The sequence below is a fragment of the Hypanus sabinus genome, chromosome 12 (assembly GCF_030144855.1).
Source record: "Hypanus sabinus isolate sHypSab1 chromosome 12, sHypSab1.hap1, whole genome shotgun sequence".
Taxonomy (NCBI): domain Eukaryota; kingdom Metazoa; phylum Chordata; class Chondrichthyes; order Myliobatiformes; family Dasyatidae; genus Hypanus; species Hypanus sabinus.
The window spans coordinates 90,974,100-90,991,102 of NC_082717.1; the positions used below are offsets into that span (position 1 = coordinate 90,974,100).

General features: G+C 47.5%; 1 protein-coding gene across 1 annotated transcript in view; it reads right to left on the bottom strand.

Annotated features, from left to right (window-relative positions):
* Positions 1 to 3,612: 3,612 nt before the first annotated feature.
* snx5 (sorting nexin 5) overlaps positions 3,613 to 17,003 on the bottom strand; it is a 72,901-nt gene continuing 59,510 nt past the window's right edge. Inside the window, exons 12-13 of the mRNA XM_059986436.1 lie at positions 11,489 to 11,574; positions 3,613 to 5,132 (exon numbers count right to left, since the gene is read on the bottom strand). Of these exons, the coding sequence (XP_059842419.1) occupies positions 5,085 to 5,132; positions 11,489 to 11,574 (134 nt within the window). The 3' untranslated portion in view covers positions 3,613 to 5,084. The remainder of the gene's footprint in view (positions 5,133 to 11,488; positions 11,575 to 17,003) is intronic.

The window sequence follows — 17,003 nt, forward strand, 5'->3', positions numbered from 1 at the left end:
AGCATCAGGAGCATCTTGTCTTTGGGTTTCTCTGCTTTTATTTCAGCTTTACAGCACCTGCATTTTTTTTATATACCAGAGGCCAAACCGAGTGCTGCACCGTGGCAGAGTCTACATCATATTCTTTTCAGAGCCGCACGTCCATCCTGACCTCTCGAGTCAGGCTGTGGACAGAGTCACTGAGCTCACGTTTCACATGGATGACATTTGTCAAACTGTGCAAGATTTTTGATCTTCCTGACCAAGATGACTGAATTGAAAGATTAGCATTACATTTAATTAACAATACCAGCAGGCCTTCTAGCCCAATGAGCCACACTGCCCAGCAACTCTCAATTTAACACTAGCCTCATCACAGAACTCTTTACAACGGCAAATGAACCTACTAACCAGTACGTTTTTGGAAATCCACACGGTCACGGGGAATAAATGTACAAAGTCCTTACAGACGGCATTGGAATCGAATTGAATTGACTTTTATTACTTGCATCCTACGTATACATGAATAAAATCTTTAACTTACCGGTACATCTCCATCTAAATGTGCAATTTATAGTAATTTATAATAAATAGTAGGCCAGCTGGTGGCATAGTGGCATCAGTGCCGGACTTCGGAGCGATGGCTCCCAAGTTCAAATCCAGCCAGCTCCAAAAAAAGCTGGAGAGGGATGGGCTCCACCAGGTTTCAGATGCCCAAGACACGCCTTACGATGAGCAATCACCAAGAAGATCGGTGTAAAAACTTTGTCATGACGGCATCCCCGACAGTTCCACTCGGAGTTAAGGGCACACACACACATAATAAATAATATGTACAACAGGACACTCAGTATAACATAGAAATGCAATTGTATCAGCATGAATTAATCAGTCTGATGGCCTGGTGGAAGAAGCTGTCCCAGAGCCTGTTGGTCCTGGCTTTTATGCTGCAGTACCATTTCCCAGATAGTAGCAGCTAGAGTAGATTGTGGTTGAGGTAACCTGAGTCCCCAATGATCCTGTGGGCCCTTGTTACACACCTGTCTTTGTAAATGTCCTGAATAGTGGGAAGTTCACATCTACAAATGTGCTGGTCTGTCTGCACCACTCTCTGCCGAGTCCTGCGATTGAGGGAAGTACAGTTCCCATACCAGGCAGTGATGCAGACAGTCAGGATGCTCTCATTTGTGCCCCTAGAAAGTTCTTAGGATTTGGGGGCCCATAGCAAACTTCAACCCTGTGAAGTGAAAGATGCTGTTGTGTTTTTTTCCACCACAGGACCAGTATGTATAGACCACGTGAGATCCTCGGTGATGTTTATGCTGAGGAACTTAAAGCTGTTCACCCTCTCAACCCCAGATCCACTGATGTCAATAGGAGTTAGCCTGTCTCCATTCCTCCTGTCGTCCACAACCAGCTCCTTAGTTTTTGTGACATTGAGAGAGAGGTTTTCTTGACACCACTGCATCAGGGTGATGACTTCTCTGTAGGCTGCCTCATTATTATTTGAGTTTAGGCCGATCAGTGTAGTGTCATCAGCAAATGTAATTAGCAGATTGGAGCTGTGGGTGGCGACACAGTCACGGGTATACAGAGAGTAAAGGAGGGGGCTTAGTACACAGCCCTGAGGGGCTCCTGTGTTGAGAGAGAGGTGAGGGAGCCCACTCTTACCACTTGTCGGCAACCTGAACTCCCAAATTCCAAATGGCCCGAGCTGTAATACACTAACAGCTACACTACTGTGGCATCCAGTCACTGTGATGTGTGGTTACTTGAGTTACTGTCTCCTCCCCATCAGTTTGAACCAGTCTGACCATTCTCTAACCTCTCTCATTAACAAGGAACTTTCATCCAAAGGATTGCCACTCACCAGATTTTTTTTCTATTTTTCATACCATTCTCTGTAAACTCTAGAGATCGTTGTGCTTGAAAACCCCAGGAGATCAGCGGTTTCTGAGATACTCAAACCACCCCATCTGACACCAACAATTAATCCACAGTCAAAGTTACTCAGATCTCATTTCTTCCCCATTCTGATGTTTGGTTTGAACAACTGAACCTCTTGACCATGATGCATTGAATAGCAGCAACAGGATTGGCTAATTAGATATTTGCATTAATGAGCAAGTGTACCTAACATAGTGGCCACTGAGTGTACATGCAATTTGATCATAAATTTACCTTGAACTTTCAACTTAGCACAGGCAATTCCCAGCCAGGTTACCAGTGCTAGTCTCCAACTGGATGCCTATGTAACCCTGGTTAATTAAACCCAAAGATGTAACGTTAGAAAGCTCCACCTGTGAAGCGATGGAAACGAGGTTTACCGAATTTTAAAAAAATAACGAGATAAAAAGCTAAGCGAAAGGAGGCGTAGCTGACAGCGCAGGAAAGCAAGAGAAACATAGCAAGCTATTAGAAACTAAGGACATAAACTGTTAAAAGTGGAATTCATAGTGAGTATCTCTGCCCTGCCTACTTGGAAACCTCAGGGCGAAATCCCTGGAGGAGAGACGATAGCGATAAAAGATCTATTAAAGGTATGGCTATAGCAAGCAGTAGCTGTAACGAGACAATATCAGAGATGAGCGTCCAAAATCTACCGTGTAACCGTGAATTAGCTCTGTTAAATCACACCAAGGGATTTGCATTGTGAATGGTGGGTGTTCAGCTATTTCATGCAACGAAACAAGGAGGCTAGCCACCCCAGATGAAGGACCAGCGCAGGAACAAAATGTGTAATGCCGCAGAGGATTTAATACAGTTTGATATACAAGTTTATTTTCATTCGAAGGATCTGAATTTGATTTTCTGCAAGAACTGATTATGTTTGCAAAGACTTTAACAAGTTACTGAATGGGATTTACTTTGTTTAAAAGTTGTGACGTTGGAGAGTTGTCAGGAATCAAACTGTATAGATATACCATTTTGAATTTGAATTTCAATTTGTAGACACAATAACTTGAACTGAAACTGAAGTTAACCATAATACTTAGAAAAGGAATTCAAATAGTTTTCTAACTAGGGATTTTAAAAAAGGTCAGTCTGTAAACCTTTAAATGGGGAGTAACACTAGATCTAATTAGAGGAATTGGAGTAGCAAAGTTTATTCTATGAATAACACTGCTCACTGCCTGCTTTCGATATCCAGTGGCCGGCTAGCACCATGTGCAGTACTATGTAATTTAATTTTCCTCAAAGAGTGCGGCGACCAGTCACACGAGACAAGCACTACACAAGTGTTACGTCTAGTTTAAGTGTGGTGCAAAGTGGCCTTTCCAGTATCCATCGACTCTTCTCCCTTGGGTGACCCAGCTGGCGCATACATTCCACCTCAGCAGGGCACTCTGCCTGATTGGGCAGAGGTAGGTACTGAGGGGTAGGGAAGAGTATGATGCCTGTGTTTTTTTTTGGGGGGGGGGGTGTTTGCATCACGGGAGATCAGCAGTTTGAGATATTCTGGCTCCAACAAATCATTCTACAGTCAAAAATCACATTTCCTCCCCAGTCTGATATTCGCATTAATAAACAGGTGCATAGGTGTACCTAATAAAGTGGCCATTGAGTGTACATATTCAACTTTTAAACACTTACAATCATCAGTTTCAGCACAATAAAAATAAAGACGCCAGAGCAGATTCAAATGTCTTTACTGCTCAAATTTCTTCAAACAGGCTTTGCAGTGATAAAACGCCGAGGCAAAAACATGCTCTAATGCAGATGCACAATACAGAAAGTCTTACTGGAAAGACCAGCACTGTTTTTTGTTCATTATTGGCATGAGGAAGGGGTGCAGCAAATGGATCCTGCCTGTAGCACACTGTTCATCTTCTGTCCAATCACATGCACCAGGAGCTTTACTGGCCAATCTAGTCATCGCCCCCACCAACTGAGTGGTTTCAAAACAAAGTTTCTGGTTTTAAACCAAAGGATGATCAATAATAGGGATAAATCAGCTCAGGGGTGGGGGCAGGGAAAGGTGGAGAACATAGGGGAGCAACAAGTGAGAAGGAACAAGGAGCGATGTGATTAACTCAGAGAGAGCTAGTGAGATCTGCGACTGTAAAAACAAGCCAGAACCAAATTTTGGGGTAGAATATTGTTTGACATACATGCAGACACTGGCAGCAATGCTAGCATACATTCTCTAAATTCAACAGAAGCTCATCCACTGTTATCCGATATGGCAGACAGCATGTTAGGAATTGGGGTTAAAATCCCCAACTAAACTGATCCTTTCTTCTCCAACTCATCGTCATGAAGTCATCCCAATAATATCTTGCACTCTGACTCTAGCGAGCAAAACTGAAAAAGCCATCGTAATTACTTCCAAGCAGCTGCCCAGTTCAGAGGGCTTTTACCCAAAGTAAGCAGTTATTAGGTTTTTAGCTAGGGTTTTGGGGGGGGGGGGTAAAGCACATTTTTAACACTAGAGGGGCATTAACTGAAAATAACATACAGTCACATGGTAAAGCTCGCAACTACTTCAACTTCAGCTCTTTGCAAATTGTACTTACTGTAGGAGGCAAATGGAATCACACCGTTTTGTCCACTTATCCAACCAGAAGTAGATTTGATCAGAAAAAGAACAAGTTTTAGAAGTTGTTAGTGCAGTGTTACAAACAGGAAGACTCAGCTGGAAAAAAAATTGGTCCTCGCACACACTTTCAACGGAAGAATTGTTAAAACATTGGCCCAATTTGATTTGAACTGTCACTTGGTTAATCTAGGTTAATCTTCCATTACTGTGGAAGGTCCATTTAACACTTGCTATTTGTATCAAAACTAAATATGCTTTGGAGAACACTATCTTACAAAATTTGGTCCAGCTTGGATTTTGGAACTCTGAAGTACCACAACAGTTAGGCACTTATGTGGAACAAAGTTTAGCTTCTTCAAAAAAAAACTTTACACTTTATCCGAGCTTTCAGGAGCTAAGCAGAGATGCACACTGCTAAACAACAGTGCAGCCCATCTCATGACCATAGTCACTGCAGCAGCAGCCAGGGTAGCAATGACTTCGGGCCACAGCTTATAAACTAGTCCCTTCAGGGGGCAAAGTAAGGCCAGCACGAGGATCTCCGGTCTCATTCAGTCACACGACACTAGTTACTCAGTGCAGTCAAACAGCTCTGCAGCATCTGTACATTGTTCTGAAACAAAAAGAAAAAGAGTTTTTCTTTGATGGTGCAAGGTGAAGTCAGGAATTGATGCAGCACAAAGTCTTCAGAAATCGAGTTATGTTGTTCTGGGGATGGGAATGGGGCCCCACCCCCCTGACATGCCCCCTTTTCATTACTACCATCAGTAGGCAGGGAGGATGGTACAGGAGCCTGAAGATACACACAAAATTTTAGCAACAGCTTCCTTTTCCCCCGCCATCAGATTTCTGAATGGTCCGTGATTACCACCTCCCTATTTTGCTCTGACTTTATTTCACACGACAGTATTTTATGTATTGCATTGCACTGCCACCACATAGCAAATGCCACGATAACAAACCTGATTCAACAGAGGAGTTTTGTCAGACAGGGGCACTTCAGTTAGACCATAAGGCACAGGAAGAGAGTTAGGCCTGACTAACCCAGAACCTATTGAGCTCCGTTTTAAATGCACTCAAATTACTTGGCCTCCACAGCATGTGTGGCAATGAATGCCACAGATTCACCCCCATCTGACTAAAGAAATTCCTCCTCAACTCTGTTCTAATAGGAGGTTCATCTCTTCCGAGGCTGGGTCCTCTGGTCCTAGACTCCCCCTTTATAGGGAACATGACCTCGATGTCCACTCCATCTAGGCCTTTCAATATTCAGTAGGGCTTAATGAGTGTCCAGCAACCCAGCTTTGCTCCTGACCTCCGGTGCTGCTCTGTGGGGTACATACCTGTGTTGGCTTCCAACGGTACTCCTAGACACTTGTGGTAGGTTACCAACCTTCTCCTTAAATGACTTGGCCTCCACAGCCGTCTGTGGCAATGAACAGACTCACCATTCTCTAGCTAAAAAAATTCCTCCTCATCTCTGTTCTTCTATTCTAAGATTGTGCCCTCTACAGGGAACATCCTCTCCACGCCCACTTGATAAAGCAGACGACTCAGACCAACAAAGCAATCCCACCAAAACAACTTTTTCCTTGTATCGTATTCTCCCAACTCTCCCCTCTCTTCACCCCCCCCCCCCCCACACACACATACGTGTGGAGTCTCCATAGCACGGCATCTCTCCAATGGAGAGTTCTAGACATTGCCACACCCATTTCACATTTCCAGAATCACAGTATTTTGCTTTCACATCTACGGTGCAGGCTTGCACTATTTGCTGCACTACGTCTGGTTAACAATATACTGTGGCGACCCATTTCCTGGCACATCCGAACCGGCTCACAATTAGATAGCCTACGGGGGTTTGCAAGCACAGAGCTTTGGAGCCTCTGCGCCACGGGGGGCAGGTTGAGGGAGGCTTAAAAGTGAGGCTGAGGATTTCGAATAAAGTTTTTTTCCGACTGCAGTTACCGACTCTGTGTCGTAATTTTAGCGCTGCGTGTAGCACACCGCTACAATTGGTGACCCCGACGGTCCTAACGATTTTTGGACCAGAAATGACCGACGCCGCCTCTGTTCATGCGGTTTCGTTGAAACTGCCGGGTTTCTGGACACAGCGACCGAACCTATGGTTCCAGCAAGCCGAAGCCCAATTCCACGTTCGCCAGATCACCTCCAAAGACACCCGCTACTACTACGTGGTGAGCTCCCTCAACCAGGACACAGCGGCCCAGGTCGCGGAGTTCGTACAGTCGCCCCCGGCAGACGGCAAGTACACGGAATTCAAAGCCCTGCTCCTCAGGACTTTCGGACTCTCACGGCGCGAGCAGGCTGCCCGTTTACTGCACCTGGATGGCTTGGGCGACAGACCTCCATCGGCTTTAATGAATGAGATGTTGTCTCTAGCCGACGGACAAACACCCTGCCTCATGTTCGAGCAGGCATTCCTGGAGCAGCTGCCCGAGGACATACGCCTGCTGCTGTCCGACATGGATTTCAGTGACCCCCGGAAGGTGGCAGCCCGGGCGGACTTGCTATGGAACGCCAAAAAGGTGAGCGGGGCGTCCATCGCACAGATCTCCCAGCCACGCTCCCGGCAGCAAACCAGTCCAGGCCCGGCCGCAGAGCCCGCCAACCCCCGGCCCTAGGAACACTGGTGCTTCTACCACCAGCGGTGGGGCGCAGAAGCCCGCCGTTGTCGCCCGCCCTGCAAGTTCCCGGGAAACGCCAGGGCCAGCCACCGCTGATGGCTACGGCGGCTGGCCATCGGGATAGCCTCCTGTATGTGTGGGATAGAAGGTCGGGACGCCGGTTTTTGGTCGATACTGGGGCCGAGATCAGCGTTTTACCTCCGACGAGTTACGACACCCGCAGCAGGGCACCGGGTCCCCCCCTGAGGGCCGTGAACGGCAGCACAGTAAGGACTTATGGCACCCGAAAAGGTGCAGCCACAGTTCGGCTCCAGCCAGTTCACGTGGGACTTCACACTGGCCGCCGTAGCCCAACCGCTTCTGGGTGCGGATTTTTTGCAGGCTCACAGCCGACTGGTCGACCTGCCCAGGAAGAGACTGGTACACGCCGAGACCTTTCAGACGTTCTCCCTGGGTGCAGCCCAGTTGCCAGCCCCTCACCTCGGCTCCATCACGCTGTCCGACAACAACTTCACCAGGGTCCTGGCGGATTTCCCATCGGTTCTGGCACCGCAGTTCACAGCGGCCATGCCCCGACACGGCATACAGCACCACATCCCGACCCAGGGACCACCCCTCCATGCCCGTGCTCAGCGGCTTCCCCCGGACAAGCTCCGACTGGTGAAGGAGGAGTTCCAGAGGATGGAGGAATTGGGGATCATCCGGTGGTCCGACAGCCCATGGGCCTCCCCCCTGCACATGGTGCCCAAAGCGACGGGAGGCTGGAGACCGTGCGGCGACTACCGCAGGCTGAACGAGGCTACCACACCGGACCACTACCCTGTGCCGCACATTCAGGACTTTGCAGCAAACCTGCACGGCGCACGGATCTTCTCCAAGGTAGACCTCGTCCGAGGGTACCATCAAATCCCGATGCATCCTGACGACGTCCCCAAAACGGCTCTCATCACCCCGTTTGGCCTTTTCGAGTTCCTCTGCATGCCGTTCGGCCTGAAGAATGCCGCACAGACGTTCCAGCGGTTAATGGACACGGTGGGACGGGACCTGGACTTTGCTTTCATCTATTTGGACGACATCCTCATAGCCAGCAGCAGTCGTCAGGAGCATCTGTCCCACCTCCTTCAACTCTGCGCCCGACTGAGTGAGTACCGTCTTACAATCAACCCCGCCAAATGCCAGTTTGGACTCGATACCATTGACTTCCTGGGCCACAGGATTACTAAAGACGGGGCAACCCCTCTGCCCGCTAAGGTAGATGCGGTCCGCCACTTTCCCCGACCCACCACGATCAAAAGCCTTCAGGAATTCGTAGGTATGGTCAATTTCTACCACCGCTTCCTCCCGTCAGCTGCCCGGATCATGCGCCCCCTGTTCGCCCTGATGTCGGGTCCGAGCAAGGACATTACCTGGGACGAGGAGTCCGCCGCCGCTTTCGTTCAAACGAAGGAAGCTTTGGCGGACGCCGCGATGCTAGTACATCCCAGAATGGACGCCCCTACCGCCCTCACAGTGGACGCATCAAACACGGCAGTCGGTGGGGTGCTGGAGCAACTCATCGCAGGTCGCTGGCAACCCCTGGCGTTTTTCAGCAAACACCTGCGGCCACCCGAGCTCAAGTACAGTGCTTTCGACCGGGAACTGTTGGCGCTCTACCTGGCAATCCGGCATTTCAGGTACTTCCTAGAAGGTCGGCCCTTCACCGCGTTCACGGACCACAAACCGCTTACCTTTGTGTTTACGAAAGCGTCCGACCCCTGGTCGTCCCGCCAGCAACGCCACCTGTCCTACATCTCTGAATACACGACGGATGTCCGGCACGTCTCGGGTAAGGACAATGTCGTGGGGGATGCGCTCTCTCACCCTACCGTTCATGCCCTTTCCCAAGGGGTAGACTTTGATGCACTGGCAGAGGTGCAGCAGGCGGATGAGGAGATTCCGAGTTACAGAACCGCAGTCTCCAGTTTGCAGCTCCAGGACCTCCCCGTAGGCCCAGGTGAGAGGACCCTACTCTGTGACGTCGCCACCGGCCAACCCCTTCCCGTCGTCCCGACAGCCTGGCGGCGCCGCGTTTTCGACTCCATTCATAACTTGGCGCATCCCTCCATTCGGACAACTGTCCGGATGGTTTCCAGCAGGTTCATTTGGCACGGACTCCGCAAACAGGTCAGTGAATGGGCCAAAACGTGCATGCACTGCCAGATGGCCAAGGTGCAGCGGCACACCAAAGCCCCACCGCAGCAGTTCCACCCCGCCCACCGGCGTTTCGACCACATTCATGTGGATATCGTGGGCCCCCTGCCAGTGTCGCGCGGAGCGTGGCACCTCCTGACTATCGTGGACCGGTTCACAAGATGGCCAGAGGCGGTCCCGCTCACTGACACCACCTCCGAATCTTGCGCCCGAGCCCTGATCGCCACCTGGATATCTCGCTTTGGTGTACCGGCCCACATTACCTCCGACAGAGGCACCCAGTTCACCTCCAGCCTGTGGTCAGCTATGGCCAGCCTTTTGGGGACTCAGCTGCACCACACAACTGCCTACCACCCACAGTCGAATGGGCTAGTGGAGCGTTTCCACCGTCACCTGAAGTCGGTCCTCATGGCCCGCCTGTGAGGAGCCAACTGGGCGGACGAGCTTCCCTGGGTCCTACTCGGCATCCGCACAGCGCCCAAGGACGACCTGCACGCCTTGTCGGCCGAGTTGGTATACGGCGCGCCCCTGGTCGTCCCCGGGGAGTTCCTACCAGCCCCTTGGGGGCAAGAGGAAGATCCCGCAGCAGTCCTGGGCAGACTATGCGAGAAGCTCGGTAACCTGGCCCCCATACCCACTTCACAGCACGGGCGGAACCCGACCTGCGTACCCAAAGACCTGCAGAACTGTAAGTTTGTGTTTGTACGAAGGGGCGGGCATCGGCCACCGCTGCAGCGGCCATACGAGGGGCCGTTTATGGTGCTCCGGAACAACGGGTCCACATTTGTGCTGGACGTTGGGGGGAAAGAGGAGGTTTTCACGGTGGACCGCCTCAAACCAGCCCATGTGGACCTGGCGCAACCGGCCAAGTTTCCGGCACCTCGGCGCAGAGGCCGACCTCCCAAGCAGGTTCTGGCCCAGACTGTGGACACTGGGGGGTGTATCGCCGGTTCTGGGGGGGGGGGGGGGTTATGTGGCGACCCATTTCCTGGCACATCCGAACCGGCTCACAATTAGGTAGCCTACGGGGGTTTGCGAGCACAGAGCTTTGGAGCCTCTGCACCACGGGGGGCAGGTTGAGGGAGGCTTAAAAGTGAGGCTGAGGATTTCGAATAAAGTTTTTTTCCTACGACTGCAGTTACCGTGTCGTAATTTTAGCGCTGCGTGTAGCACACCGCTACAATATTACAATATCACTCACTCCAACTCAAAAGGGAGTCTGCAATTTGTAGAATCAATTCAAAGGTCTCTACAACCCAGAGAAACATACAAAACCTACAGCACAATACAGGCCCTTCAGCCCACAATGTCAGACATGTCCCTACCTTACAACTCCTAGGCTTTACCTATATCCCTTTATTTTTCTAAGCTCCATGTACCCATCCAGGAGTCTCCATCCATGTTCTCAATATTATTTTACTTATTTATCTCTTATTATTAATGTTTATTTTGTATTTGCACAATTTGTTGTCTTCTGCACACTGGTCGTTTGTCTTTCTTTGTGTTTGTTTTTTCATTGATTCTGTGTGTTACTCTGTTCTACTCAGAATACCTGCAAGAAAATGAATTTCAGAGCCCCTCGATGGCACATTTACTGTGAACTTCGAACAATAAGGAGCATCTCTGTCCCCATAGTCCTTGACACTCTGAAGCCATCCGGAACTTCTACCCTCACACTAACAAGTCAAGTCTGAACATGTATTAAAAGCTCATGAGTAATCAGATAATTCCGGCTCTGAGGCTCTGCAATTTTACCATTATAATCAGGGCATTTGCACAGAGTTGAAGGTCTTAAATCAAAATCAGGTTTACTATCATCGGCATACATTGTTAAATTTGTTAACTTTGCAACAGCAGTACAATGCAATACAAGTATAGAAACTGAAAACAGTAATATATTAAATAGTTAAAAGTAATTGAAATTAAATTAAGTCCTGGGGTACATCTGAATGCAGAAAGATCTTTACTGATAGCTTGGCCTGTTCACTACAGTTCATTCGAATAGGAACTTTGAGGTAAGTTATAATTGCGCGTGTATTGTTTGGAGGAGAAAATGACAGCTGGCTTCAAACCCAGGACTCCACCAGCACATCCTGCAGTGGGAGGGTCAACCCTGCGGCCTACTCACCTTGGCGTGTTTCAGCTCCAGCTCGGTCATCTCAATCAAGCTTTTGCGGAACGCTGCCACTCTTCTGCTTCGAAAAGCAATCAACTCTGTGTGGGGGGGGGGTGGGGGAACGAACAATAATCAAAACTCAGAGAGCAATATGCGGAAGGACAAAACTAAATGAGATGTTGTCATGTGTTCCCCAGTAATGTCTATACTACACTCAGTGGCTACTTCATTAGGTACATCTGTCCATTAATGCAAATATCTAATCAGCCAATCATGTGGCAGCTACTTGATGCATTAAAGCATGCTGACATGGTCAAGAGGTTTGATTGTTGTTCAGATCAAACATCAGAATGGGGGAGGAACGTGACTTAAATAACTTCGATCGTGGAATGATTGTTGGTGCCAGACAGGGTGGTTTGAGTATCTCAGAAACTGCTGATCTCCTGGGATTTTCACACAACAGTCTCAGAGTTTCCTAGAGTGACATCCCAGGGCGGGTACTCAGAGTGTGCACAGCACAGCCAGCTGGTGTTTATACTCATCTTTAATATCTCCCTCTCCCAGTGTAGAGTGCCCTCCTACTTCAAAATATCCACCACTGTCCCTGTATCTAAAAAGACCAAGGTAACATGTCTGAACGACTGGCATCCTGTTACACTCACCTCAATAATAAGCAAGTTCTATAGAGGCTGGTCAAGGACTACACCTGCAGCAAGTTACCACCCACACTGGACCCCCTGCAATTCCCCCACTGACATAACTGATCGACAGATGACGCAGTAGCCACAGCTCTCCACACCACCCTAACAGATCTGGAGAAGAGGGATGCTTATGTGAGAATGCTGTTCTTGGACAACAGTTTAGCATTCAACACCGTAATTCCTCCCAGGCTCGACAAGAAGCTCAGAGACCTCGACCTTCACCCTGGACTTCCTGTCAGATCGCCAACAGGTGTTAAGAGTGGGCTCCCCCACCTCTGTCCCTCAGGGCTGTGTCCCCAATCTGCTAATTAAGTTTGCTGACGACACTACATTGATTGGCATAATCTCAAATAATAATGAGAAGGTCATCACCCTGACACAGTGGTGTCAAGAAAACAACCTCTCCCTCAACATTGTAAAAACAAAGGAGCTGGTTGTGGACGACAGGAGGAATGGAGACAGGCTAACCTCTATGGCATCAATGGATCTGGAGTTGAGAGGGTGAACAGCTTTAAGTTCCTCAGTCTAAACATCACTAAGGATCTCACATAGTCTGTGCATACTGGCTGTGTGGTGATAAAGGCACAACAACGCCTCTTTCACCTCAGACAGTTGAAGTAGTTTGGTATGGTCCCCAAATCCTAAGAACTTTCTATAGGAGCACAATTGAGAGCATCCTGACTGGCTGCATCACTGCCTGGTATTGGAACTGCACCTCCCTTAATCGCAAGGCTCTGCAGAGAGTGGTGTGGACAGCCCAGTGCATCTGTAGATGTGAACTTCCCACTATTCAGGACATTTACAAAGACAGGTGTGCAAAAAGGGCCCAAAGAATCACTGGGGGCCTAAGTCATCCCAACCACAAACTGTTCCAGCTGCTACCATCCGGGAAACTTTACCACAGCATAAAAGCCAGGACCAACAGGCTCTGGGACAGCTTCTTCCACTAGGCCAGCAGACTGATGAACTCATGCTGTTATAATTGTATTTCTATGTTATATTGAGTGTCCTGTTGTACATACTATTTATTATAAATTACTATAAATTGCACATTTAGATGAAGATGTAAAGATTTTTACTCCTCATGTATATGAAGGATGTAAGTAATAAAATCAATTCAATTCAGAGAATGGTGTAAAAAAATAAATCCAGAGCAGTAATTTTGTGGCCTTGTTAATGACAGAGGTTAGAGGAGAACGGCCAGACTGATTCAAGCTGACAGGAACCATGAGTTAAAACAGTGACATGCAGAAGAGCATCTCTGAATGCAAAACATGTCAAACCTTGAAGTGGATGGGCTACAACAACAGAAGACCACAAACACACACGCAGTGGCCACTTTATTAGACACCTCCTGCACCTAATAAAGTGGCCACTGAGTGAGTATTCTTCATGCAATTCTGCTTTGTAGTATCTCGACACATGGAATAATCTGTCTTGATGACATGTCAACAAATACTTTTCACTGTCTTTGCACGTGTCCACAATAAACTGGCACCAAGCTCACAAGTGAGACAAATGTTACTTACTGTCCACACCATGGTATTTTACTTCGGAAAAATAATTCTACTTGAAGCTTGAATTACGTCATGGAGCTTAGAAGCTATTTCAAGACTGTTAGCAGTTCAGTTTATTTGCGTTTTCTTGAAACAAACATTGTAGTTAGTGGCATTTCCGTGACAAAAGGGGGGCATTTATACACAATGCCCTACAAGACATCTTTAAATGTGGAATACTCTTAGAGAGTAAGACCATATATTTTGGATATATACCTCAAGAATGGTTGAAAAGAGATAAATATTTAATGAATATACTGTTGGTGGCTGGTAAAAAGACTCTTACTAGGAAATGGTTATCACAGGAGAGCCCAACTTTAAATACATGGATGGAAATTACAATGGACATTTACAAAATGGAGAAGATAACAACATCTGTTAACCATAAGCTGGAACAATTTGATTCATACTGAGAAAAATGGTTTATCTACATAATGGCTCATAGGCCTGATTTTATTCTCACAAATCAATGAATATGTTGTAAAAAAAAAGATCATTCCCTACTTGTACATAGTTTTTATCCCTTTTGCTTGTTTTTTTCTCTGCTCTTTTCTATAAGCGTATACCACAGATAAATACTTTGTGGAGATTTGTGACATATATGATTATATGATATATATGTACAATGTCTGAAATACATCTTATGGAAATGTTTGTTTGATGATGAACTTCAATAAAAAAAAAATAGGGGCATTTAACTTCGAGTCTTCTAGAGAATCTCTTCCCCTCCCTATTTTTCTTGTAGTTTATTTCCTCTCCTTCTGTATCGAGTGGACATGCAGCGAGGCGGTGGTGGGGGGGGGGGGTTCGCTCTGTTGGTAAAAAACTAAATCTGATCAGTAGAAAAAGGAGACAAAGGATCAGAGTGTTCGGAACCTTGTGGCGGAGTTGAGAAACTGCAAGGGTAGAAAGACCCTGACAGAAGTTATATACTGGCCAGAATGTGGGCTACAAATTACAACAGGAGATGGAAAGTCACACAATAAGAGCAGTGGTACAATAGGCAAAGGGTGATTTCAGTACACAGATAGATGGGGGAAATTGGGATGCTGTGGGATCATGAATCCCAAGAGTGGGAAACTCAAGAGCGTCAGGATAGAGAAGTGAGTGAAGTTACTATTGCCAAGGAGAAGGTGCTTGGGAAGCTGAAAGGTCTGGAGATAGATGAGACACCTGGACCAGATGGTCTGCACCCCAGGGTTCTGAAAGAGGTGGCTGAAGAGATTGTGGAGGCATTAGCAATTATTTTTCAAGGATCACGAGATAATGGAATGGATCCAGAGGACTGGAAAATTACAAATGTCGCTCCACTCTTTAAGGTGGTGGGGAGGCAGAAGAAAGGAAACTATAGGCCTGCTAGCCTGACCTCAGTGGTTGGGAAGACGTTGGAGTCCACTGTCAAGGATGAGATTTCAGGGGACGGAGGCACAAGATAAAATAGGCCAAAGTCAGCATGGTTGTCTAGAGGGGAAATCTTGCTCAACAAATCTCTTGGAATTCTTTGAGGAAATACAAAGGATAGACAAAGGAGAGTCAGTACATAGAACATAGAATAGTACAGCACAGTACAGGCCCTTTGGCCCACAATGTTGTGCCAATCCTCAAACCCTGACTCCCAAATAACCGCCCACTTTAAATTCCTGTCTAGTAGTCTCTAAAACTTTAAATACCTGTCTTGTAGTCTCTAAAACTTCATTAGTGTATCGGCCTCCACCACTGACTCAGGCAGTGCATTCCACACACCAACCACTCTGAGTGAAAAACCTTCCTCTAATATCCCCCTTGAACTTCCCTCCCCTTACCTTAAAGCCATGTCCTCTTGTATTGAGCAGTGGTGTCCTGGGGAAAGGGTGCTGGCTGTCCACTCTATCGATGCCTCTTAATATCCTGTATATCTCTATCATGTCTCCTCTCATCCTCCTCCTCTCCAAAGAGTAAAGCCCTAGCTCCCTTAATCTCTGATCATAACCCATACTCTCTAAACCAGGCAGCATCCTAGTAAATCTTCTCTGTACCCTTTCCAATGCTTCTACATCCTTCCTATACTGAGGCGACCAGAACTGGACACAGTACTCCAAATGTGGCCTAACTAGAGTTTTATAGAGCTGTATCATTAGCTCGCGACGCTTAAACTCTATCCCTCGACTTATGAAAGCTAACACCCCACTAGCTTTCTTAACTACCCTATCTACCTATGAGGCAACTTGCAGGGATCTGTGGACATGTACCCCCAGATCCCTCTGCTCCTCCACACTACCAAGTATCCTGCCATTTACTTTGTACTCTGCCTTGGAGTTTGTCCTTCCAAAGTGTACCACCTCACGCTTCTCCAGGTTGAACTCCATCTGCCACTTCTCAGCCCACTTCTGCATCCTATCAATGTCTCTCTGCAATCTTTGACAATCCTCTACACTATCTACAACACCACCAACCTTTGTAGTCTGCAAACTGCCAACCCACCCTTCTACCCCCATATCCAGGTTGTTAATAAAAATAATGAAAAGTAGAGGTCCCAGAACAGATCCTTATGGGACACCACTGGTCATAACCCTGTTGTTTACTTGGATTTTCTGAAGGCCTTTGATAAGGTGACACATAAGGCTGCTGAACAAGCTAGGAGTTTATAGTATTACAGGAGAAATACTAGCATGGATAGAAAATTTGCTGACTAGTGGGAAGCAAAGAGTGAGAATAAAGGTAGCCTTTTTTGGTTGGCTGGCAGTGGCTAGGGTGTTCCTCAAGGGTTGGTGTTGGGATCTCTTCTTTTCCTGTTATCTGTGAATGATTTGGAAAATGGACGGCTTTGTGCCCAGCTTTGTGGAGGGACGAGTAGTTTTGAGGGAGCAGGGAGTCTGCTGACGTCCTTGTGCTGGGTTCCCGAAAGGTTAACTTGCAGGTTGAGCCAGTGGTGGGGAAGGCAAAAACAATGCTAGCATTAATTTTGAGAGAACTGGCATATAAAAGCAAGGATATAATACTGAGGCTTTGCAAGACATTGGTCAGACAGCATTTGGAGTATTGAAAGTAGTTTTGAGCCCCTTATCAAAGAAAAGAACAGCTGGCATTGGAGAGGGTCTAGGGATTGTTCACAATAATGATTCCGGGAATGAATGGGTTAACATACGAGGAGTGTTTGATGGCTCTGGGTGGGTAGTTGCTGCAACTTAGGAAAATGAGGAAGGATCTCAATGAGACCTATTGAATGCTGAAAGATGCGGATAGAGATGATGCTTCCTATAGTGGGGGAGTCCAAGACCAGAGGGCACAGCC